Source organism: Carlito syrichta, unplaced genomic scaffold, assembly GCF_000164805.1.
Source record: "Carlito syrichta isolate Samal-C Ts95f unplaced genomic scaffold, Tarsius_syrichta-2.0.1 Scaffold305643, whole genome shotgun sequence".
NCBI lineage: Eukaryota > Metazoa > Chordata > Mammalia > Primates > Tarsiidae > Carlito > Carlito syrichta.
Window position 1 is genome coordinate 111979 of NW_007249739.1, and position 27349 is coordinate 139327.

Genomic DNA, 27349 nt, shown 5'->3' on the forward strand with positions numbered 1-27349 from the left:
ATTAAGATGTCCATCCTACCAAAGGCAATCTACAGATAAACGCAATACCCATTAAGTTACCAACACCATTCTTCTCAGACCTGGAAATGACAATACAGAAATTCATATAGAAACATAAACGACCATGGATAGCCAAAACTATCCTCAACAAAAGAAGCAAAATGGGAGGTATCACATTTCCAGACTTCAAACTTTACTCTAAGGCTACAATAATCAGAACAGCATGATATTGGTAGAAGAACATACATATAGACCAATGGAACAGGATAGAGATTCCAGAAGCAAAACCTCAATTCCTCAACCAACTCATATTCGACAAAGCCTCCACCAACCACCATTGGGGAGAAGAGAACCTATTCAGCAAGGCTTAGTCTTAACTCACTTTTCTATCTTCATCTCCCCTTAATTTCATACCCTGAGTCTTTCCAGGCAGGAGAAATCACCTTTTCTGTTCACATTGACAAGGCTAGTAAATGTTTGGATTTGGTCATCCCTGGCATGAAAAAAAAAAAAGCAAAGAAAGCAGGTGCCTAGGGTGGGTGTCACATCAGAACAAAATTCTCACTAGAAAGGGCACCTGGAGTCTATACTCCTGAGAATTTAAGCAAGCAGGTATCAGGACTAGGCCACATTTCACATTGCAAGGTGACAGTGGGAAGTCCCCCAATCCCAAAAAGGGCATTTTTATAAAACGAATGCATCAGAGTGAATATTTGCAAAGGCACCTAAAAGAGAGACTGTCTCCAAGACCACGAAGAATTGAACTGAAGTTATCAAAAAAGGGGAAGAATAAGAAGCTTTGAAGCTCAGATGAATCATAGAAAAAGGCAGAGTCACCAAAGGACAGTTTTATAGTAAATCTGACCCATTCACTCTCATTACAGAGATAGCCAGATGCTATAGAAACTTGAATCAAATTCAAATAGGAATTTGAATTAATCCCTTCACTCACATTCCATGGGCACTTGGGAGTTAGGAGTCCTGACTTTGGGAACAGACAGATGTAAGTTCAAGTGCTGCCTCTGTCTCATCCTTGCCAGTGTGACATTGGATGACTTACAAGCCTCAGCCTCCTCATCTGTGGGACTGTAATAGTATTGGTACCCTGTTCAGAAGTCGTCATGAAGATGAAGTGATTCATGTAAAACGCTTAGCATAGTGCCTGCCACCTAGAGTGTCAGTAAACATGAGCTATGATTAGAAGAGCTCAATGAGCACTCTCCCTATCATCATCTGGCTTCTGGTAGCCTACAGGAAAAGGAGGAAGCACAGCTGTCCCAGAAGCAGAGAGTCTGCAGTTTCTTACTGTGAACTAAGAAAGCGTCCACCTGGTTTATGCAGCACCTCTGTGGCCAGTATAAGGCTAGCTGTCTCAGTGACTGACTCATGCTTGTGGGATAGACATGGCAGAGTTTGCAGCCTCCAATATCTACAGCACCATCCCCAGCTGACAACAGGTCCACATTGTTCTGCACTCTTTTTTTCAGACTTCTACATACCTTTCTTTATTCTTCCTGATTATACAAGGGGGCCCTCAAATAAAATGGAGTTAATTTATTAAAAAGTTGGGCATTTGTTCTTACATGTTTAAACTTTAGTTACCTTCAAAGTATTCTCCGTTTGATGCGATACACCTATGGAGACACTTTTTCCACTGCTGAAAATGGTTTTTGGACTCATCAATTTTTATGCCTTTTAGTGCTTTTGCCATTTTTTGTTTCACCTCTTCCACATCAACAAAACGTTTCCCTTTGAGGACTCTTTTCATCCAGGGAAACAAAAAAGTGACTTGGAGCAAGATCGGGGGAACAGGGAGGCTGGGTCACCGGGGTCATGCCGTTTGTGGTCAAAAGTTGCTGAACACTCAGTGCTGTGGGCAGGTATGTCGTCATGGTGGAAAATCAGTTCCTGTTTGCCAGAACTCAGGACATTTCTTTCGCAAAATGTGATGCAACCTTTTCAAAACTTCCAGATAAAAATGACTGACGGTTTGATCCGGAGGAACAAATTCTGAGTGTAACACAAGGGGCTCGCCCTCCAAAGAATAATTCTGGTTTTGGGGGACTCCCCCTTGTATATTGCTTTTCTGTCATTGTTTTGTGGGTACATAACTGAAATTGAACTCTGGCTATATTAATGGCACCAATATGAACTTTATTCATAATGGTTCACAGCTATACAACTGTGTCAGCTTTGGTAAGGTTTTCCTCATTTCTGAAGGCTATATACATAACCAACTTCATTAAATGATAGTGTTCTCTATTTCCTAAAAGACATATTAAATTCAACATGCTCAAAGTGTAATATCCATATTTTCTCTTATTCTGCAATCTTCCACATAGCTTCTCTGTCTTCTTTGTGTCTAAATTATATGAGTGTCATTACCATTTTTATTTTAAATGTGAATTTGACACCAAGGGTCAAATCATAAACTTGAAAGCCTAAAATTACTCTCTTCACCCCTTTAGGTCAAGCCCTGAAAATCTTAACTCCTAAATTCTCCCCACATATTTCCTATCTACTATCATCCTCTTGCCAGTATTCCAGTTCAGATTCATATCACCTTTTGCATGAAACATGGCATTAATCTCCTAAATGATATACCTATTTTAAGTCTATAAATAGTTAGAAAGAAGGGGGAAATTGAAAAAATAGAAAAATACAAGATGAGCTTGGAACATCTTGATGTGCCACAAAGCAAAGAAGTACTCAAGAATAATAAGAACATGCCAAAACATGGGAACCTCCTTGAAAGGGCTCCTCTGGCCAGACCTGGGGCTATTTGATCATCAAACGAAATAATGTTAGTAACACAATCTATTGAATAGAACAAGAATCCATGTATCCATAATTCTGATAGAAGCAGTATGAATAAATAAATAAATTGAGGGAGAAGACAAATTTTTCCTTAGAGTAGAATGTTATCTAATAAATATACAAATAATAAGGGAATTAGAAAAGTAATTAATGAATGCTAAAACCAGGACCTGAACATCTGATGAGAAATAGGATATTTATGGAATATACAAATACCTTCCCACAAATGACTCATTAGTTAAAAATAAAATATAGTAACCTTGCAGTACAGAAAACTGGTTCCTTCTATGACAACAGACACTCTCTCACTAGTACACATATTATTTCATTTTAATTCTCTGTAAAGTATTTGTCATATCTGATTATTTTTCTTTTTTTATTGTTTGAATGTTTATGATGTGTCTTCCCTTTTCAAATTTAAGCTCTGTGGAAACTGAGAAATTGTCTTATTCATTAGTTTATTCTCCACACATAAAAGACTCTGGCATAAGATAGAAGGTCAAGAAATACTTGTGGAAGGAAGGAAGAGATGGAGAAAGGAAAAGAGGGAAAGAGAAAAGAAAGAATGAGAGAGGGACAACAAAGAAAGGATAAATGGGTAAGTGGAGCAGATCAGTCAACAGGGAGATTGATTAGTTGGCTCAAGTAAAAACTAAGGGAAGTACAACTTGAAAGAAATCAAGCAACTGAGAAAAAAATGGAACTGACAAAACAGAGTCTAGGTCAGATTCTTCCAGCACCAGCAAATGACCATACAGTTGAATGTTAAATTCTTGTAACTATAATTATGCGATATAAAATAAATCAGCATATGTTCAAAGATAAGAAACATACATACCGAATTTAGAAAAATGGTTAAGCAAATATATATATATATTCAATGTACTATTAAAAGAACATTAAATATGATGATTGTGAAAACTATATCACAGCATGGGGGAAAGCTTATAAAATAACGAAAGGGAAAAAGTAAGATATAACATTGCCCATATACTATAATTACAACAATGTAAAAAAAGGACAGGAAAAATGAATATAGAAATGATAACAGTAGTGGTAAAATTAAGAGTAAACATTACTCTAATTTTCAAAATTTTGCAACATGGCTATATTTGAGATTTCTAAATATACACAAAAAGGAAATATATGAAACTGATGGAAAACTAGTAATTAGACATTAGTACAGTCTTCTCAAATGTCATAAAAATGCTTTCCAGTGACATAATATGCTTATTAACTATTTTACTAATATTCATTCAGTGCCTACTCTGTATTAAATTTTTCATATGCCACATCTTACTTAATCCTAACACCACACTCATGAGAGAACTATGACAATGATTATCCTTATTTTAAGGTCAGATAGCTCAGTGTGGGTGCTTGGCTCGGAGGTGGCCTCCACCACATGTATTCACACATTCCTTGTGAAGAGATGGCGTCTCTCCCTCCTCCCCTTTCCCTGCATCTGAGTTGGCCCTAGTGACTCGCGTGATCAAGAGACTGTGGTGACAGTGAGGGTCTAGGGCCACCTAGACATCTTGGGATGCTCACATTGGAAGGCTTGCTCTCGTAACAATACTCTGGGACATGTCAGGAGTCAAATAAAATGTCTGGAGACCTTGAGTCCAGTGTGTTGTGAGAGCCCAAGCCACCGGAAAACCTTGAAGGCAGTGTGAGACAACAAGATCTGTACCTGCGGAAACAGACAGGACACAGAGCAGTGGCAGACAAGAATTGAAGGAGCCATCTTGGAGGCGGTCCCTCAGGGACAGCTGCTCCCATGATGCCAAGGGTCAGAAAGGAGCCACCCAGTCAAACTAGCTCTGAATTTCTGGCCCTTACCATTGTGTGTGCAGAGGGGGAGTTGTTTTAAGGCATAGAGCTTTAGGGTAGTCTTTTATTTTCTTGCTACAATAGATAATTGGAACTATAAAGCAACTGAGCTAAGAAATTACCAAAATTCAAACAGCTCCTAAACAGAGGAGTTGGGATTTGAACCCGGGTCTTCCCACCTGAAAAGACTCTCTGAACTGGAGCACTAAAGGGTCTCTTTGCCAATGCTAGCTATTTATTGTTAAAATATCATCATCATCATGATCATCATCGTCATCATCACCACCTTAAAATTCTTGAGCTAAAACTTTGTGGAACACATATATGGGTATATAAGTAAAAGTAGTTGTCACCACACAGAGGAGAAGTGACCCAGGACAGAACTTGCCTGGAATTTGTGACACAGGCCAAGAGGGTCAGACCAGCTTGGAGGAAGGCAGGAGAAGGCAGATGAAATGAGAAAGGTCAGAGATGAGACATGGAGCAGCGGAGAAGTGATTGTGCTCTGTCTTCCCAACTAAAGGCTAACCCAAAATGCCAGTCACCATAAATGGGTCCACATCCCATGTCTCAGTATGGTATCCTGCTAATGTGATATGAAAATATAACAGCAGTTTGGTAAAAGGGAATTGAAAACCTTGAGGATACTGTAAGAAAACAAAATCTGGGCCAGGCATGGTGGCTCAAGCCTGTAAACCCAGCTCTTTGAGAGGCCGAGGTGAGAGAACTGCCTGAGCCCACGGGTTCGAGACCAGCCTGGGCAACTTCGTGAAACCTCATCTCTACAATAACTCAAAAAATTAGCTGGGTGAGGTAGCATGCCTATAGTTCCAGCTACTTGGAAGGCTGAGGTGGAAGGATTGCCTGAGCCCAGCAAGTCAACGCTGGGGTGGCTGTGAGCATGCCACTGCACTACAATCTGGGCGACAGAGTGAGACTCCAACTCAAAAAAAAAAAAAAGGAAAACCTGCATCTTCCCTATCAGAAAGTCAACAGAGGATGTCCACAATAGGAATATCAGGAAACAACAGAGAAGCATGATGTCGTTGCACTACCTGGAAATGTGGAGACAAGCATGGCATGATGCATTACTTGGACACAGGTTGCAGAAGACACAAGACGACTTGAGAGCGGTCACCTCTAGGGAACAGACCTAGGGGCCTGAGGACATTGACAATAGGCGGCTATTTTTCAACATAAGTATGGCACGGTAACCTTTTCATCATCTGTTGAATTACTGTGATAAAATATTAATTATTAAACAGCTGAATACCCAAAATTTACAAGAACAAATAAATGCTTTTACATATTTCAGACTTTACACAAAAAGAAATTAAATGACTTCACATCTTCAAAAATAATTATATAAATTAAAAAGGACAATAAAATGACTATTTCTATTAAATTACTTTAAAAAGACAGCATTTTGCTAAAATATTGGAAAGTCTATGAGATAGTAGTTATACTTTTCAGCATGCAATCCGTTAACACATAAATTAGGCTTTAAAAGTTTTTTTTTTCTCTATAGCCAGAATTACATTTGAGGGGGAAATTTTCCCAATTAAATACCTAAATTGGAAACAGAAAAATTGTACAAAGATGTCCATAATAGTTCTATTCATAGCAACAACCATATTTTAAAATACTTGAGCACCAAAGATTAAAGAGTTATCTAAAATACATCAAAACACTTGATAATGCAGTTGTTAAATCATAAAAGTATGAATTCAATCACTGTATGAAAAATGAATGTAAAATTATATTATATATATAATTAAGTCCATATTTCTATGACTGCATGTTTGTTTATAGTGGCAAAGATGCTAGGTGGATTTTATTTTTTATTTTTTTATTTTTTTTGAGTTGGAGTCTCACTCTGTCACCCAGACTGGAGTGCAGAGGCCGCTCCCGGCCACCGCAGCCTCGACCTGCTGGGTTCCGGCGATCCTTCCGCCTCAGCCTTCCCAGTAGCTGGAACTACAAGCGCGCACTACCACGCCCGGCTGATTTTTTGATTTATTGTAGAGATGAGGTCTCGCTGCCCAGGCGGGTCTCGAACCCGCGGGCTCAGGCAATCCGCTCACCTCAGCCTCCCAAAGGCGCGGGATGACAGGCTGAGCCACCGAGCCCGGCTTTAGGTGGATTTTATAAATGAGGAAGTTATATTTGGGATAGTCTGACTTAATATATAAGGTTACATGGTATTTCTTAAGTTTACTTCGGGAGGCTCTGGAAGACATTTTAATTATATTTTTATTTTATATAAGAAAAGGCTGACATTTGAAAAACTCCAACTAGGTGAAACATTTATATATTTTTGGATTTTGCTGTAATTTTGTAGATGAAAGAAACTCCAGATGTTCATAATATTTTTCAAAGTGACAAACCTTAATTCTTCCTGTACTTGGCCTAAGTAATTAAACCATGTTTGCTGTCCTAAAGATGAACAATTCTCACTGAATTGGCCAAACCTGAAAAATTCTCCTCTCTCTGGACTCAGACATCAGCAGAGTCCCAAGCCTCTGTCTCCTGTTCTGCAAAACCCTCTGGGATCTAAAACTTCCTGAAATAAACATTACCCACTGCCCAAGGAGGGTGGGTGAGCTCACACTATCAGAAACCTCGCCTCTCCTTCCAGGCTAGGATGGGTAAGAGACAGAAAGCAAAGATACTTTATTCTACCCTGGGGAATCTCAAAAGGAAAGACAGAAAAAAGGGATTATATATATATGTGTGTGGTTTTGCTATCCATGGGGAAAAACGGGAAAAAAACAACTTACTCTAAAATGATATTGAGATAAACTCAAGCAAATGGGCTGAGTGTGAATATTCATCTTCTCCTCTCTCACCTCAAATGCTTAACATTTTAAAAAGTACATATTTGCCAGCAGACGAGATGCATCCTTCCTTGCCACTGCCCTCTCCACCACCAAACCGTCCTCAAGCTGTCTTGCACCCATGCATCCACATTAGAGCTGGAAGGCCAAGCACCAAAAGAAAGACCATCCAAGCAAAAGGATGGAGGTGGGCAGTTGCCTGTTTGCCAAGCTCAGAAGACAATAGTGATGATGCTGCCCTCTCGTGGTAGATAAACAAAACATACCACAAAAACAGAATTTTTCATATTGTCTAAGATATTTTCTAAACAAAAAGAACAAGCCCTGGACAACCAAGCCAAGAGTGACAGTTTTAATTACTTCTCTGACATTTTAGATTGAAACTTCACTACCACAAAACATGAATATAAAGTAAATTTTGTCATTTCATTTGTTCACAAGAGAACAGGGCTGCAGAGTGTTAGCTGGGAGAGAACAATGACTCCTTTCCTAATGTGGAAAAATACCAATGACTGAAATCATCATTTTGGTTCCAGCACTGGAGTTGGGTTTGGGGTCTTTGGCAGTGGTAATTCCCCAGCTTTTCAGGATGAAAATCAGAAACTTATGATGCAGATTTATGTCACTGTTGATAGATAACCTTGATAGTCACTGAAATATCCATTACTACACTAGCAGGCACATAGGTCAAAATTCACCATGACCTAAGTGAAGTCCTCCTAATTCTAGCCACTGGGATATGGGAGTAGGGTGGGGAGAGCAGCTTGTCTGCCTCTGCTTCCTGCCCCTGCACTGTACAGTCTGCCCATCGGCATGCCCCTCCCACTCACAGAGCACACAGGGGCTCTGGCAGGTAGGCAGGGGGCTGGATGGGAAAGCAGAACCTCTCAGCTGCAGAGTAAGCCACATCAGCCACCTCATACACCAAACCCTTTGTGATTATACGCAGACATCAAATGATACCAGACATCCAGAGACAAACAGCACACAACAGAAGGCTGCAAAATGAAACAGAAAACCTCAAATGAAGAGAGATCATTCAAGGAATGGAAGAAATTGAAAGCAAAAAGTTCAAACAAGTATCTCCAAAGAGATTTCAGAAAATGTATCACCCATAAAATAACAATACACATCACAGGAAAATAGCAATCAGAGCGCAAGAGTGAGATCAAAAGAATAAAATTTATGGCCAAAATAAAAAGTTAATTGCTGATGAATTAAATGATATAATGAGCAGGGAGTCACATAAAATAAATATTCTGGAATTTAAATCTTTTGAAATATCCCAGAATGTACAACAACAAGACAAAGGGATCTAAGGAAGAGATGTCAGTTAAAAGGCACACAAGGTCAGCCTAATACAACTAAAATCCAATTAAAAGAAGTTCTTCATAAGATCAAAGAAAATAGAGAGGAGAAAATTATTGGGAAAGATGGTAGACTGAAAAATATATAGACAAAAAGAAGATAGATGGGAGAGGGAAGGAGGGAAGGAGGGAAAGAAGAAAGATAGGAAGGGAGGGAAGGTAAATATAATTGTCCACCAGGAATTCTTTATCTGGGAAAACTATTCTTTAAAAATGAAAAAAGCAATTAAAATATTTCTAGATAACCAAAAACTGATAATTTGTCACTAGCAGATTTGGCTTATGAAAAATACTAGAGGATATCTTTTAGACTGAAATGAAAAAACACTAAAGAGAAACTCAAATTTACATGAAAAAAATAAGAACCATCAGTAAAAATAACTACACAGGTAAATCTAATAGGCAATATAAATATATTTTTTACCAACTTTTTTCTTATAACTTATTTAAAAGATGACTGCAAAAAGAAATAATCTAAGCTGATGGGCACATAACATGTAAAGATGTAATTTGTGACAATAGCAGCATAAAGGAGGAGAAGGAAACTAAATTATGTAGGAGCAAAGTAATATTTACTATTGAAATTAAATTAGTATTCATTTGAACTAGATTGTTATAAGTTAAGGTGTTGATTGTAATTCCCAGGGAACTACTAAGAAAGTATCACAAAATATATAGTAAAAGATACAAGGAAATTAAAATGGTACACACACACACACACACACACACACACACACACAAATCTAGCAAAAATAAAGGCAGCAATATAAAAAGAGGAACAAGGAAGACATAAGATATATAGAAAAAAATAGCAAAATGGCAGACATAAATTTTACCTTATCACTAATTATATTAAATATAAGTGGATTAAACTCCTGGTTTAAAAGGCACAGACTGATAGTATGGATTAAAAATAAAAACATTATCCATCTATCTGCTGTTTTTTAAAAAGCACTTTAGATCTATCTATATGCTGTTTAAACAGAAGCTCTTTAGATACAAAATGGTAGGCAAATTAAAGGCTGGTTACTATGCGTATAATAACCAAAGGGGGAATAAGAGCTGGAGACTATATTAATATCACGCAAAATGGATTTTAAGAAAAAGATTGTTACTAGAAACAAAGGAAATTTTATAATCAGGCAATTTAAGCAAGAAGAGGAAACAATTATAAACATATATGCAGCTAATAGCAGACTCCCAAAATACATAAAGCAAAAACTGACATGATCTTCAGAGCAAATAGACAATTCAAAAAAAAATAAATGGAGACTTCAATAACCAGTTTTCAAAAACAGATAAAACTACTAGACAGTATATCAACAAATAGAAGACTGGAACAATGCTTTAAAAAGAGAGAGAGAGAGACTAAAAACAAAACAAATAAGACCTAATAGACATCTTTACAGCACTACACCCAAGAACAGCAGAATACACATTCTTCTCAAGTGTACATGGACAACCTCTTAGACAGACCAAATGTTATGCCGTAAAACAAGTCTCAATAAATTTAAAATGATTGAAATTATTGAAAGTATTTATCTGACCCTAATGAAATAAAACTAGAAATCAATAAAAGACGAAAATTTGGGAAATTCATAAATATGTGGAAATTAAGTGACACTCCTATATAAGCAATGAATCAAAGAAGAAATCACAAGAAAAATTAGAAAATACTTTGAGATAAATTAAAACAAAAACATAACATACCAAAACTTAATGAATGCAAGTAAAAGAGAGTTCAGAGGAGAATTCATAGCTGTAAATGCCTATATAAGAAAAGAAGAAAGATCTTAAATCAATAACCTAACTTTTCACCTTAAAATTTTTAAATATAGAGAAAACTCAACACAAAGTAAAGAAAATGAAAGAAATAATGGACTACAGTGGAAATGAATAGAGAATATAAATCAATAGAGAAAAACAACAAAATCAAAAGTTGATTTTTTGAAAAGATTGATCAAATTGATGAACTTTTAGCTACACTAATCAAGAAAAAAAGAGAAAAGACTCAAATTTACCAAAAGAAGAAATAAAAGAATGAGCATTACTATTGATCTTAAAAAAAAAAAAGGATTACAAGAAAGTAGTAAAAACAATTGTATCGCAACAAATGTGAAAACCTAGGTGAAATGGATAATTTCTAATATATCATCTACCAATACTGATTCAGGAAGAAACAGAAAATCTGAATAGGTCTATAACAGAACAAAAGATTAAATCAGTAATCAAAAAAATTTCTGCAAAGAAAAGTCCAGGACCAGATGACTTTCTGGTGTACTCCAACAAATGTTTAAAGAATTAACACCAATTCTTCAAAAACTTTCCAAAGAAGAAACCCTTCACAATCCATTCTATAAGTCTCATGTTACCATGATAGTAAAACCAAAGATATCACAATCAAAATTAAGAATGACTGTAAAAAAAAAAAAGAATGACTGCACTTCAAAAACTATAAAAAAGTAGAAAAGAAAACACAAAAAGTGAAAGAATATATTTGCAAATCATATATTAGATCAGGGCCTACCAACCAGAATATATAAAGAACTTTTACAACTCAACTATGCAAAAGTAAATGACCTAATTTTAAAATGCACCAATGTTTTGAATAAATATTTCTCCAAAGACATTCAAATGGCCAATATGATTGGCCATATAAATGCTCAATATGATTAGTAATTAGGTAAATGCAAATCAGAATCACAATAAGATACCACTTCACACCCCTTGTCATGGGATGGCAACTATTAAAACAAGCAAAAATTAAAATGTCTTCCTATCTCAAATAAATATTGTTCATAGGAAGTATGAGTGAAGTTGTGTTGAAATAGGTACTTTCATAGACTGTCAGTACAAGTATAAATTGATACAATCTTTTTGGAAAACAATTTGGCAGTATCTTTCAAAATGTGCTTATTTAAGTGCAGGAATTCCATTTCTAAGCATCTATCCTAGAAAAATTTGTGCACATGTACACAAAGTAAAATGTGGAAGGATGCTCATTGCAGCCACGCTTATTATAGCAAAATGCCAGAACTCACCCAAACGTCCATCTGCAGACAGATGGTTAGATAAATCAGTCTACAATCATTCCAGTACACAGTCCCACACCCCCTTTCCTGGATATCAAAGGAGCAAGGTAATGCCAGGAAAGAAATTAATTTTCAAAACAATACTCAAACTATGATCCCATTAATAGAAATCAAAATGAAAAAAAAACCCCACCTTCTATACACAAGTGTTAACTTTGGCTACCTCTGGGAAGGAGACGAGGTGAGGAAAGGGTGAGGTGAGCTTCCATTTTTGAATTCATAGAGCACTTTATTGTTTGAACTTTTACAACAGGAATAAATATAAGATTTATACAAAATGTCAAGTCAAAAAGCATTCCTATTGTTATGCAATACTGTTTAAATCCAACTTCAACCGTCCATTCTAATTAATGATAAAATATAAGAAATTCTTACCTTCCAAATTTTCTATTTTTTCAATGTTGTTTAAAGCTAAATTCAAATATTCAAGTTTCTTGAGTTTGCTAACATTTTCTGAAATATACAAACAATGTAATTAATTAACCCTCAAGATAAAAGACACTTTTGTATAATTTATTTTGAAAATAATAAAGAAAATCTAAATAATTTTATTATAGTTATCAAAACCATGTTGCTTTTTCAGATCCATACCTTTACAGCAGACACTGTGGTTGCCTGTGTAGCATGCATTTATCCCTTCAACCTTCCTAATGGAACTCAGTTTTGCTAATGTCCCTACTCAGTCCTATCTCCAGGGGGTTAGGCTTGGCCAAGTTGCACCAGTACCTGGCAATCCAATCTCTCTTGCTAGTGACAGCGCGGGAACCCAGGTTTAAGCCAACCAGCCATGGCTGTCTCCTGGCAACCGTGTGTACAGGAGAGGCCATGTACAACAAGTATTCCCAATCAGATTAAAGAGACAGGTCTATTTCCATGCCTGGAGACGTCTTATCTCTTGTTCCTGCCAGATGTTAATAAGGAATAAGATACTATCCACATCGATACTCATAGTCATGAGAGTAGCAATTGTAGGATGAAGCCCACACTGGCTGGTATAGTGGAGAGAAGGAATCACCCCACTCTGGAATCCCCCCAATTCTAGAGCTAGAGTTGGGAAGATGATAGTTTTCCTTCTCTGATGCCACACTGAGTTGGACTGCTTTGACTTACAGCCAAAATCAGCCTGATACAAAATTATTTTTTTTAAATAAATATGAAAGAATATACAGACAAAATAGTAAGCATAAATAAGTCACAGAATCGCTGCAGAATGGGCCCTTTTAAAAACAGCCAATAATATCATAGCTAACATTGCCGAGTGCTCAGTACATATCACACAATGTTCTAAGCAGTTTGCATATATTATCCTATTTAATCCTCATAATAACCCTATGAAGTAAGAATGACTGTTGTGTCCTTTTTATAAATGAGAATACCAAAGTACAAAGAATTAATCCACTTGTCCAAGGTCAAGGGGTAGAGCCAGGAAATTTGACTCCAGAACTTGGCACTAAAAGAACAGTTCTTTCTAAGATGACATGAATGCAGAAAACTCTGCTCAGGAATGTGCATTTGGGGCAGAGTCTCTCATAACTAACGCCTCCTCTGCCCATTTCTCAGGGATACTATGAAGAGCAAGTGCAATGACTTATAGCCATCACCCCATCACCATTAATAGTTCACCTACAATTTACAAAACATCATATATTTGTTCCCACAGACTTGCGAATAACAGCCCACCACTCCAAGATTCTGTTTATTCATTTTCTAAAATGAGAATTTGGAAAAAAAAATTATAAAAGTTTCTCTCAGCAGTTAAATTTTTCTAAGTAATACTAATGTTTACAAAAGTTTCTCTAGCAACATCTGAGCATTCGATAGTCAGCAGATTTTGAGGTTTCTGCATGCCAAGAATTATGATAGACAGAGTGTCTGGTCTGTATCCTATCCAAAAATACTTTAAGTTATCACCATTAAAACTGTCACGCTACAACAAAACACCTGTTCAAAACAGAATTCCCCTTCCCCTCCTTTTGTTATACACATAACCCTCTCAATGCTAGAAGAGTTATCTGACATAAAACAAGGTATGATTTCTTTGGGGAGGGTTTCCTAAATTAACTCCTCAAGAACAGCCGGAGTCAACTTGGTTGGAAAGGAAAAAAAGGCTCTGCCTGTAGAAATGGATGGAGCCTCTCGGGTAGCAGGAAAGGAGTCTGGGAGTTCTCGTCAGACCATTCTAGAAGCAGTTCTCACCGACCGCCACAAGCAGACATTCGAACTTACAGTGACCCACTCCCTTCTCACGAAGCTCTGTGGTCCTCAGCTTCACCCAGGCATGGGGCCCCTTAGAAAGCTGTTGAGAAGTTGATTACTAGAGCCCACCCTACAGGGTCTAACTCAATAGGCTTGAGGAGGGGCCCGGAATCTGCACTCTAATGCAATGCGACTGCAGATGGTCCTCAGCTCACACTTGGACCCACACCAAACAGCGCCTTCCTCCACAGCCCATCTGCATCTCCCAGGGAGGAAGGGAGCTTTGGGAGAGGCGATTGTTTTGCCAATGTCTACCTCAATAGCACAAGAGCAAGTCTGGATTCTAGAGAAGTAGTTTTACTTGCTAAATAAGTGCCTAAATGCCTCTGGGTGGAGTCACACTGAAAAATCTCATTATTAGGATTTAAAAGAGTGTTTAATTTAAGAATACTTTGGAGGCAAAAATTTAAGCTTTCTCACAGCTCTGAAAAGGACTGAAATACTATGCTACTAATTAGTAATTGTGATGGACCCAGCTGTGGAGATTAAAATTTCGGGAGCGCTTTTAGATCTGTACAATTAGAACCGTTCTTTAATGCCCCCATGCATAAAAGCTGCCGGTTTTCTGTAATAGCCTTTTTAATTGAACCATGTGCCAGAGTTTCTAATTTCTAGTAAAGTAAAGGATGCCGAAAATAAATTATCTGAAGAAATATAAAGAATTTTAGTAAATCTTCAAAAAAATTATGCAAATGTAGGCTTTTTACAATCCTAAAGCCAATTTTCAATTATCCATGAAACCAGAGGCAACCCCATCACCAGGGTTTCTCAGCCTCAGCAACACTGACATTTTGGGCCGGATAATTCCTTCCTGTGGGGGGCCGTCCTGAAAGCTGTAGGATGGTTATCACTATTCCTGGCCTCTATACACTGCTAGATGCCAGTAGCACCCCTCCCCACACACACCCACAACCACACACACACACACATATACCCCCGACAGCCAGTGTCTCCAGATCTGTCAAATGTCCCCTGCTGGGAGCCATGCACACCAAGGTGGAAAGTTAACTCTGACCCTGAAAGCTAACCTTGGGGCTCCAGAACCAGATCACATAGGAGCTGGCACTTTCTCTGCTTCATCAGCCTGGGCTCCCTCTCCTTTTCTCCAGCTTCTGCCTTCTGCTCCTATTGGCCTTTGGCTTGCCTGGGGATTGCTAGGGTAAGAGGTTAAATGAATAACAAGGGCACCCAGCAAGCCATCCTCTGATGAACACTTATCTCCTGGTGAGCCCAAGGGTAGGCACATCACTTCATGTCATCTTTGTACCAATTCATATGTTAGATGTATCAGCCATTTTACAGATGGCAAAACTAAGCCCCAGACAAGTTAATTGACTTGTCTAACTTCACACAGCATATAGGTGGCAGAGGCAGGGCTCCAACCAAGGTCTGCCTGACACCAGAGCTTGTGCTTGCCTTACCATTGTCTCTACATGGCAGAACTTCCACTAAAGTGACTCCACGACCTCCCTTCTCTCTTCCCTTTAATTCATTATTCTTATGGGGAGAGGGTTGCCAGAGCGGGGAAGGATCAACTTACCTGACAGGTTAATTGAAAGAAGAAACACAGCAGGCCCAGCCCTACCCTTTCTCCTGGCTTCTGGGGTCTTCCTGCTGGCGAAGAGCACATGGTCTCAACCCCCTTCTGCTATAAAGCAAAGGCCCACCTGGGTAAGGGAAACTTGTGGCTGTCCAGTTGTGCATGGGATGGTGTGTATAGGTTTAAGCATGGGGTGGGTCAGGGTGGGGTGAGGGGGAATGCATGAACAAGTCCACTTGGTGGCAAGTCCAAGCCACATTCTTCAAAAAGCATTATCAGTTATAATGCTGATATTATGATCTTCATGGACCTGACTTCTGTATTTACCTCTCATTTCCATTCCAAACTGGAACTCCCTCGATACCCAATACTGAGTACAATGCCTTGCACATGTAAGTTCACAATAACTATAGCAGGACTAGCTATCGAAGTCTGTGGTCACCTGACAAGGACCTCAATTCCCACATAATCCTTTGCGTTCCGCAGAGTAATGTAAAACCATGACAAATGCCTGGATTATGCCTTCTTCCCTTTCCAACTTTAAAAATCAGGTCAACTAATGTGTTCCCACCATTACCTGCTCTCCCAACTCCTTGCTGGAGATTATTTCAGGCAACAAGACTCACTACACATGGAAAGGTTCAGGGAGATGACCTATACACATCTACTGAGAGATGGCTATATCTGTTTTTTCATGTAATTCTTTATCAGTGATTGTCTTCCTCTAAAAAATAACATTGCATTTTCCAAATTTCTCTTATTGAAAATGTTAAAGAAACCATGAGAACAAAGTACTGAAACTTACCAATTTTTCCAATAAGATTATTTTGAAGATAGAGAATTTTTAAATCCCGGCACCATTTGTCAATATGTTCTAGCCTTTCTATTTCTTGCTGATGCAAAGAGAGTTCCTCCAGGGAAAAAATCACACAGTCATTGTGTTCAGCATTCCGTCTAATAAGATCTTCTGTTACTAAAAAAAAAAAGGTTGTTATACATCACATTTCTGTCTCCACTCTTCAACATCAAGTTATTATGTTATTAATGCATTGAGTTTTCTTTGCAGTTAAATGTCGATTCTCCAGGCCCAAGTGATTTTCAAAATAAAAGAGGTCAGAAAAGTGATGCCTCCTCCTTGGGTTTTTGTGATGCCATAATACAAGTCAGAGGGAAGAGGAGATGGGATGACATCTTATGTCTTGTCTTTGGATATACATGGTACCATACGTTTTACTGTGTGGTTGGGGACAGAGTTGACACTCCGTGGCTATAAGAACGCTGATATAGAATCTAACAGTGGTCCTAGTGATCACTAGTGATCTTAATGCCGGTCAAAACGGATGTGCTCTACTAACTGACCTGAGACATAGTAACTTGCTACTGAGAGGCACAGAAATATGGAAAGCTCATGCATTCATACATTTAACCACTATTTATTAATGTAAAGCTTAAGAGAAAGGAAAGGAACACCCAGATCTTGCATTGCAATCTTACAAATCACCTACCACTTGTTTTATTTCCAGGAGAAATCTTAAAAAGCCACTTACAGAAAGCGGGCAACGGGAGCTCCCATCCCTCTGACAAGAGTGATGTGTATTGCACTGGGCTTGCACAGAAGGTCAGAAATATATAATAACAATGGCAACAAGAGACTAGACACAATGCTGCAGTCCACGGTTGGAGGCAAGAATAAGATCATGAATTATCTTCACACGATGAGCTGAAACCGAGGTCACAACAAGGGGGAACGAGGCGTCTTCTAGTGCTGTTATAAATGTTATGAATGTAGGCAAACCTCACATTTTGTGTAGAATATGGAAATAGTGTATGTCTAACCCAAGAGAGCCTAAAGATTGATTGTCCCTTATAAGGTGCCAGGCACAATTCTAAATTCCTTGCATCAATGTATGAATATGTAAGTTATTAATATCGTTCATATTTTTCAGATGAGGAATTGAAGCACAAAGAGTTTAAATAACTTTCCCAGGTCTTGGTAGTAAGTGCTAGAGCCAGGATTTAAATTTGTGGCCCAAGGCCAGCCATGTGCTCCTAACCACTACACTACACTGCCTCAAACATGAACAGGGCGCAGCCTCTTGAGATTCCAGTCCTCCTGAACCAGAATGTGCAGACTCCCCTAGCAGAGACAATGTTCTCCATGGAATCTTCGGCTGCCCCACCTCTATGCCACATCCATAAATGTAGAGTTTGCCTTTGTTAAAAAATGTGAAAACATGTATGAACTTGATCTTTTTCCTGCAGTTAGCTGAACTGCTAACTAGGAGACAAGGTTGCTTGCCATGACAGTTCTTTGGAAGAAATATCGGGGAAATGTAGAGATTGAGAGATTAAAATGCCATACATGGGGAAAGTCCCTGCTGCCCTAGTCTTTGGTTCAGCTAACAAAGATGGCCGCACACACATCCTGGGGAGAGGCAGGACAAAATGCCCAGAAGGAGGCAAGAAGGGCACCCCATCAGCCTGCCTCACTGGGATCCTAGTGCCGGTCATACTCTGCCTTCCCTGGAATCTACTTGTTTGTGAGCCAGCTTAAATAGATGGCTCTACTTAAGAAAAATAAATGTTCTGAAACCCAAATCTAAAGAGAAGGGCACTAAAACTACCCCCCACCATCCCTCCCCCACCAAAGTTGGTTGTAATTGTTTAAATCAACAGATAATGAACAAATGAGTAGAGACAATCTGATACAGCAAAGCTGCTGTGTAAAGTGAAATGTATTATCTATATCTGCAATTTATCTACAGGAATTCTCTTAGCAAGAAGTACAGGTACAGTATAGGTTAGGAGGTTTAGATGGCACTACCAATGGGCACTGAGCTTAGTAAAATGTGGGAATTGTTTACCACTGTCGATAAGAGCCTTGATGACTTGAATACGAATTAAACTACATAAGTCCATAGAGCAGGGAATGGATTGTTGTTGACCTTTCTGCCACCAGACCTGGAGTCTGTGGGGCCGGGAGGATGTGCCTCATTTAGACCATCCTCCAGGTGGGGAACAGTAGGATCCTCTGCCCAAGGGGTTCCAGGCCTGCCTTCAGGCCCTGCACTGGCCACTCCTCCAGGCTCATTCCTGAAGGCAGACCATGCCATCAGACACACATCCCAACACCCAGGAGTATCCAAGGAGCAGTTGTTTGCCAAGGATTTGGATGGCTTGGATGTGTAGACTGGGGTGTCCACGCTTATACATGAGGGGCATGAGGGGCCAGGGTAGAGCCAGGGATGGGAAGAGAAGGGAGGAGTGATGGGAGACAAGCTTTCCCAAGCTACCATGGGCAGCCACAGAATTCCAAGGAACCTAAGAAACCTATTAAATGCAGCTTTCCGGGTTGTCATGAAGGTATACTTGACTAGGGAAGAAGATATATTTTATTTAGCAGCTTGATTGAAAACTTGATACATAGACCCTGACTTATACTCTTGCCCTAAATTCTGCTGGATGGCTTAATTTGGTTTCCATACTGAAGATGTAACCTAACCTGAACCCCATAGAAGCTGTCATCTACAGTTAAGTTGAATATGTTCCAGGGAATCCTGGTAGCATTTTAAAAAAAAATGTTTTATTATAAAGATGTGGGGTACAATTCAGGGTTAGGTATACAAACATTGATTATGCGGGGACCCTTGTTGATGAGATATGCCCTTCCCTTCCCTAACAGTTTCCCTCAACTGCCAATTCCACTCCCACTCTCCTGACAGTTTCCCACTACTGCCAATCCCTTTCTTACAGTATTATAATAATTGTTCAAGGTTCACTTATGAGTGAAAACATATGGTACTCTGTTCTTTGTTTCTGTGATAGATCACTGGGTATAATCAACTCTAAATCAATCCAAGTTGCTGCAAAAACCATATGTTTGTCCTTCTCTATGGTTGTGTAATTTCCATTGTGTATATGTACCACATTTTCTTTATCCAGTCCAGTTTCAATGGGCAGCATGGTTGGTTCCATGTTTTTGCTATTGTGAATAGAGCTGCAACAAACATACGTGTGCAGGTATCTTTTTTGTAGAATGATTTGAGTTGTTCCAGGTATATTCCCAATAGGGGAATTGCTGGGTCACATGGAAGGTCAATTTCTAATTCTTTCAGAAATTGCCATACTGTCTTCCAAAGTGGTTGCACTAGTTTGCATCCCCACCAGCAGTGTAGAAGCGTTCCCTTTTCTCTGCATCCTTGCCAGCATCTGTTGTTCTTTGCAAATGCAAATCAAAACCACATTGAGATACCACCTAATTCCAGTAAGAATGGCCTGGTACCATCTTAAGCATCACCTGTTCTTTTACTTCTTATGGCCACTTGCGACTTCCTGGTTTTCAGGGTTGCTAAATGTATCATGGGCTGCTCTAGCTGTGCAGTCTGAAAGGCTTTTCCAATTTGTCCACCTCTGAAGATGTACAGGGTTGGCAAATTTTCCACTGGAATCAAATATCCTTCCTGTATTCTCTTGCTGCACCTTTGGCACTTAAGAAACTTTTTGTTAGGCTAGTGTGTGTGCAGAATTTATCATTTGCATGCAATTGTCAAATCTTCTCTTTCAGAGGCATGTAGATACTAGGGAGCATTATGCTGATTCCTGTCTTCTAACCATTAAAATTATGATAATAAAAATCACTATTAGTTTAAAGAAGAAGAGGTTAGAGAACCTCTCTTAGTATGAATAACTAATTTACACACACACACACACACACACACACACACACACTCACACACAAGGACAGGAGGGTCATAACAGTTCAATCAGTAAACAGAGAGGTTTTCCCCAACAGCATCAATTATGCACAATTAGTATGGATTAAAAGAAAACAGAGGGGCTCGGTGGCTCAGCCTGTAATTCCAGCTCTTTGGGAGGCCGATGCAAGTGGATTGCCTGAGTCCGCGGGTTCGAGACCAGACTGGGCAATTTGGTGGGGCCTCATCTCTACAACGAATTAAAAAAAAAAAAAATTAACTGGATGCGATAGTGCATGCCTGTAGTTCAGGCTATTTGGAAGGCTGAGGCAGAAGGATCACCTGAGCCCAGCGGGTCGACGCTTGGGGTGGGCCGTGAGCATGCCACTGCACTCTAGCCTGGGCGACAAAGTGCAATTCTAACTCAAAAAAAAAAGGAAGTAAAGAAAAGAAAACAGAATCACAGAGGAAGGGAGAACTGTAAAGGTTTGGAATTTCCCAGTGGGCCTTTTCTAAACTCTTCTATAACAAGCAAACTTTCTGTGTGGCATACAGCTTTGTAGCAGTCAGGATATTGTTACTCAAGACGGTTTCACCTGTAATGGCAAACATCAGAGTAAAAACTGGAGTCTCCAAGAAGAAATGTCTAAGAATAAATCTATCTGGTGCAAGAAGATTGCAGAGTTTCATGCTTTTGAACAGGAAAGCATTTTGCAGTTTTATATGCTATCTAATTTAGAACAAACATTCTTTAACTCAGCAGTGCCCAATCTTTTTGGCATCAGGAACTGATTTCATGGAAAACAAATTTTCCACAGACTGGGAGGGGTAGGGATGGTATTGGGAGGATTCAAGTGCATAACATTTATTGTGCACTTTATTTCTATCATTATTACGTAGAAATATATAATGAAATAATTATACAACTCACCATAAAAAAAAGAGGCACATCTCTACAATAAATCAAAAAATTAGCCAGGCGTGGTAGTACGCGCCTCTAGTTCCAGCTACTTGGAAGGTTGAGGCAGAAGGATCACCGGAGCCCAGCAGGTCGAGGCTGTGGTGGCCAGGAGTGTGCCACTGCACTCCAGTCTGGGCAACAGAGTGAGACTCCAACTCAAAAAAGAAAAGAAAAGAAAAAAAAGAGGCACAGGTAGAAGTGATTAAAAAAAAAGAGGTCACACATGGACTAAAATGTCAGATTCTGACTTAAAGCCTGTCATCAGACGTAGCTGTACAATTGAAGTACATCAACTTACCAGCCACTTACAGATAGGTTTTGATATGAGTCTGCAAGCAGTTGATTTATTATGGTCTCTGTGCAGTCAAACTTCACTGCTCATGTTAATGTGTATCTACAGTTACTCCCCAGTGCTTGCATCACCACCTCAGCTCCCCCTCAGATCATTAGGCACTGGATTCTCATAAGGAATGTGCAACCTAGATCCCTCACATGCACGGTTCACAGTAGGGTTTGCACTCCTATGAGACTCTAACGTCACCACTGGCCTGACAGAAGATGGAGCTCAGGCGGTAATGCCAGCAATAGGGAGCAGCTAAAAATATAGATGAAGTTTTGCTGGCTTGGCTGCCACCTGGTTCCTAACAGGCCACGGTATCAGTCCATGGCCAGGGGTTGGGGATCCCTGGTTTAACTCCAAGGAGCATTATTCACCATTAGAAACTCTTACTCTAATAATACAGCACCACACCTATGTGAGATCATTCTAGGGATTTAAAGATGGTTTGGAAGCATTAATATGGCCTCATAAGACTATTTCAAGAGACATGGTGTTACCCTACCTAGTATAAGGTATAAAAGAACATGCCAACGTACTACATGAAACATATTGCTGTCACTTCCTTATTTTAGAAAATTTCAAATAGTAAAACATAAGACTCAGCTGGATTCTGAGGACCGTCTCACCCATAGCACTTCTGCATGAGTAGAAGAATGAGTGCTTGATGAAGGATTTCAACAGCTTTAAACCATAGATACATACTCATCTCATTAAGATTATAAGGAATACAAAGAGTTAATCAAAGCTGAGCAGCCACGGCTCCTTTACAAAAATCCCTTAATATGATCAGTTCTCTATCATTTGAGGGAGTATCAGGAAAATGACTTTGCGGGGAGGGGGCACAAAGGGCAGGAGAAGGCTTCTGGGATATTGGAGGTTGTCCTGCCATGTGTTTCCAGATCTTCTCGGTGTATTAAGGAAAATTCTGGAAACTCCCAGAGCCAACAATTGAGTGTTCATTCCTTCAGGTTTTATATCATGTCATGTAAACAGCTCTTTCCTTCTCATTGGATTATATTAAAATCAACTAATACATGCTTACTACGAATTTTGCAGAATTTTCAGACATCTTGAAAGAACTAGCAGAGATTTCATAGAAATGAAGGTTACAAATAGAGGAGGGTTAACTCTTGTGGCATCTGAATTTTTTTTTTTCTTTTAGCATTTCAAAGGAAACTTTTCAAATCAGGATTGCACATTTGCCCTGCCCTTTCTTACTGGCTCGGGGTCATCAGGATGAGCACTGTAGCCACATTGTAGCCTAATGTAATGATGCCTTTGGGGGCTATTGATGTAGAATATGCTACGAAAAAGCACAGACAACATGCTATGGGGCAATGACAAAAGCAAAATGAGAGCAGAGGAGGAGTCATCAGTGCTGCTGAGAGAGAAAAGGGAGGTCAGATGAGGCTTCACAGAGTAGAGGCCTGAGCTGAATCTTGAAATGTGAGCAGATGTTTGCCAGAAAAACCAATGTGGAAAGGGCATCCCAGGTTGTCCTGGATTATATGATGCACTGCCAAGATACCCCTTCAAGAGTGAAGGATTGACCCCTCCAGCTGCTGGGGGCTCCACCAACAGACAGCCCTCCACTACCTACCTTCTTTGGGAGTTGCCTCAGTTGAAGAGACACCTCAGCCAAGTTCCCCTCCCAGGAGAGCACACATTCAGGTAGATGTAGGAGCTGTAAAGAACCAGTCCTTCACCCCAGCTTGGACAAGTCAGAAGGTCTGTTCCAAGTTTAGAGCTCCTGCAGTTGGTTAGCTGAGGCCTTCGTTAAGAATGGCCCAGCTTCCCCCCTGACCAATCTTGCTTTCTTCCCTCCCAACCCCAGCGACACTCTTTAATAATCCTCCTGCAAACTCTTCTCTGTAGGAGTCAGCTTCCTGGAAAACCCATCCTGGATGAGTGGATACCAGAAGTGTCTGTGTAAGCAGATGCTAGCCAAGATGGAGTTTTTGAATGGGATCACCTGCTGGCAGAGCAGCAAGGAGTAACACCATTACTCTTGGTAGGTGGAACATAGACAGTGCCTGGCCCAAGAGAGCCAGGCAATTGTAAAGACTTTCACTGGTATTGAGCGGAAAGAGGACTCCAGTGGAAGGGAAGGCACTAATAACTGTGATATGTCAGGCTGTGGAGAAACACAAGAGAAACTATAGCTGACAAGACTCTTGTATTGGGTGACTTCCACTAATACAGTTATTAAGGAAAGGCTGTGAGAAACCAATAAGTCATTAAAAAAGCTAAGTGTGAAAACCAGAGGACTACATTGACAGAATTAGAAAGAGGTTTTCATTTCCTGAAACCAGAGGGCAGAGAAAGCCGAGGACCAGGACAAGGACTTAATACAACTAGCAGAGACTTCAGGTTCTGGTCGTGATAGAGTCATAAAATGGAATTTACCCTCCATCCTAAAATAACTAAAAATCCAAACAAAAATATATGAAAGTATTTTTTTAAAAACATTGGACTTTGGGAGATTGAAAGGGAATTGGAAAGTATTTTGAACAGAAAAAACATCTTTAAAAACAGTATATCAAAATTTGTGAGATGCAACTTAAACATTACTTGGGGGGAAATTTATCACATGAAATGCTTTTAACAGCTGGGCTTAGTGGCTCAGCCTATAACCCCAGCACTTTGAGAGGCCGAGGTGAGTGGATTCCCTGAGCCTGTGGGTTCGAGATCAACCTGGGCAACTTGGCAAGGCCTTGTCTCTACAATAAACAAAAAACTAGCCAGGCATGGTAGCGAGTGCCTGTAGTTCCGACTACTTGGAAGGCTGAGGCGGAAGGATCACCAGCACCCACCCCAGTCGACAGCGGGGTAGCCATGAGTGTGCCACTGCACTCCAGGCTGGGAGACAAAGTGAGACTCCAACTCAAAAAAATAAGTGCTTTTTACAGGAAAAAAAGAAAGGTCTCAAATATTGACTTCTGCCTTACAAAACTAGAAAAAGAACAAATTAAACTCAAAATAAGTAGAAGAAAGCAAATGATAAAGATTATAACAGAAATCAAGGAACTGAAAAGCAGAAAAGCAATAGAGAAGATCTAAAGCTGGTTCTTTGAAAAATAAAATTGGCAGACTTCTATCCAGACTTACCAGTAAAAAAAAAGAGAAAATGCAAATTATCACTATTAAGAAATGGGAAAATATTTAAAGATAGTTTACCAAAGAAGATAGATGGCTAACAAATGTGTCACATCAATAGACAATGAATTCAAGAAAATGTTAAAATAAGGAAGCTAGGTCTTCTTTAACTTACAATGTACACCCCATTAAATGTGCAGAAAGTAGTGAATTCTTTCATTTCCCCTAGCCACTGCCCCAGGCTCCACACTGCTCTCCTGAGCAGACATTGATACTCCAAGTAGTAGCCTCCTTGACACTAAATATGAGAATTCGCACCAGACCTTACCTTACTCCCAAGACACGGTGTAGCAACATACACGCACTTGCCTCTTGCTTAGGGTCACATCCCAAGTATACCATCCTGTGTGACACTGGGCACAATGCTTAACCTCTAAGTGCTCCAGATTTCTCACCTGCAACTTGCAGGGGACAGTCTACCTCAAAAGATTTTTGTGAGAATTCAATGTCTGGGCACACTGAAACCTTTACAACACTGACTAGAAGGCAATCCATGGCTCAACGGGTGTGAGTTCTTAGTACCATCCTCTCTCAGGGTGTAGATTTCTCCTTCAGCTCCAGGGAGTTCAGAACTGTGGAAAGGGCAGCACAAGTTGGGAACCTTGTAACCTAGCCCTGACTCTCTCCTGACTGGTAGGACGTGACACTGGTTGGACCACTGTCCCCTCTGGGGTTCCTGCTTTTCATCTCTAAAATAAACAGGTGCACTAGATGATCTCTCAAGCACATTCTCGAAAACCTGTACTCATGACATCCCTGCATCCTTTTTGGAAGAATATAGAAAAGACAGCAACAAAGAGCACATGGGAGCAGGTAGGACAGTTAGGAAATGTTAGCAAGAGGCAGAGGCTATTTACTGGGAAGCACAGGTAGAGAGAACATGGAAGAAGTGGAGGACCACTTTCTCCACCCAGATCTCTCAAATCTGTCCATTTTGCCTCAGTTCCATGGGGAGGCTGTGCTGTGTAATGTAGGAACCAGAGGGTATCTGCTGTTCCCAGTCCTGAAAGTTACTGTGTGACTTGCTCTCTGTGCCCCAGCTTGCCTTAAAAACGGAGATGAAGGTAATCCCTCCCTGCCTTAGAAGGCTGTTGTGAGGATGAAACAAGAGAATGCAAACAAAGCATTTAAACCAGGCTTGGCGCATCTAAGAGACTCATTGGTGTAGTGCTTGTCATCTGTCCTGCTCTTACAACTGTGGTCCAGGACACTATCTCCCACCTGAACTCCTACGTGGCCAAAACGTGCCCTGTGAATAAAACCTTTTGGTCTCCCCAAAGATCTTTTGATAAATGTCTAAGTTCTTAGACATTTATGAGAACCTTAAGAACCTGTATGACTGATTCCTGCCTATTGTCCAGTTAGTGACAATTTTCCATAAAGAGGCCGTGCTCGTTCTCATCTCTGGGCATTTGCATGCCTGTTTCCTTTCCAGACAACACAGCTTCCTCAGAGAAGCCCCCCCACCTCCCCTGGGGTCAAGTAGTCTGCTTAGACTCCTGGGGTTCAGGCATCCCCACGCGCGCGCGCACACACACACACACACACACACACCCACACACACAACTGTAACCACTTGTGTTTGCCTTCTCCCCTGTCACAAATGTTGGCCCACCTCTGTCTTGTTCCTCACTATCTTCAATGCCTGGCTCAGGGCAGGCGCTCTGATAAACATCCAACAAGTTAATGATTTTCCAAATGAAAGTGGGCATTCCGAGAAGGAGGGCAGAGGATAATCTACAAAGAGAGTTAAAAAAGAGGGAATGAGGGAGAAAAAAAAAAAAAAAAACTAGGGTGGAACCAGGGGATGGAGAAACAGCCCTGAGAGGAGAGGAAATATGAGTGACAGGTTTAGGAAAGGGATTTGAGCACCTACAAATCACTCCCCCCCCACCTCCCCTCCAGCCACCTGCAGGTTGTCAGCTCTTCTAGGGCAGACACTCCATCATCTGGCAGTCTCCCTTGATTTAAAATATTAATTATGACACTTAAAATCAGTGATCAATTAGGTGGAGTTGTACAAAACTGCTAGTTGGGAAGGTCAAAAACTGTGTCGACGTCAGCAGGGCTCGATTCAATCTAAGTAACTGTGAAGCCCATCTCCTCGAGGATCTCTTGGTTTATTTGCAAACAAACACCTGTACAGCTCTTCCTTTGTCGGTAAGACAGTACTAATCTTGCTCTCAATGTGGGGGTGAGGAAGCTGAGGCCCAAGGTGGTGAAGTCACTGGCTCAAAGTCATAGGAGAGAGGATGCAAACCCTGGCTCCAGAGTCCGCGCCCTCCACCTGCCTTCCTGCGAGAGTCTGAAGGCGGCGGCTGAGAGACGGGGCACCAGCCCAGGGCCACGACAGCAAGCAAGGAGCCAGATCCAGCGCGCCAGACGCCAACACCCACCATGCACCTTCCGCTACCCCCTTCCACCCAGTCCAAAGCGCCCCCGACTTCCACCCCCCC

The 27349-nt window shown here is 40.2% G+C and overlaps 1 protein-coding gene across 1 annotated transcript in view; it reads right to left on the reverse strand.

Annotated features, from left to right (window-relative positions):
• The window catches only part of LRRC6 (leucine rich repeat containing 6), a 111345-nt gene that overhangs the window by 83687 nt on the left and 309 nt on the right, over positions 1-27349 (reverse strand). Inside the window, exons 2-3 of the mRNA XM_008061951.2 lie at positions 16548-16715; positions 12322-12399 (exon numbers count right to left, since the gene is read on the reverse strand). Of these exons, the coding sequence (XP_008060142.1) occupies positions 12322-12399; positions 16548-16715 (246 nt within the window). The remainder of the gene's footprint in view (positions 1-12321; positions 12400-16547; positions 16716-27349) is intronic.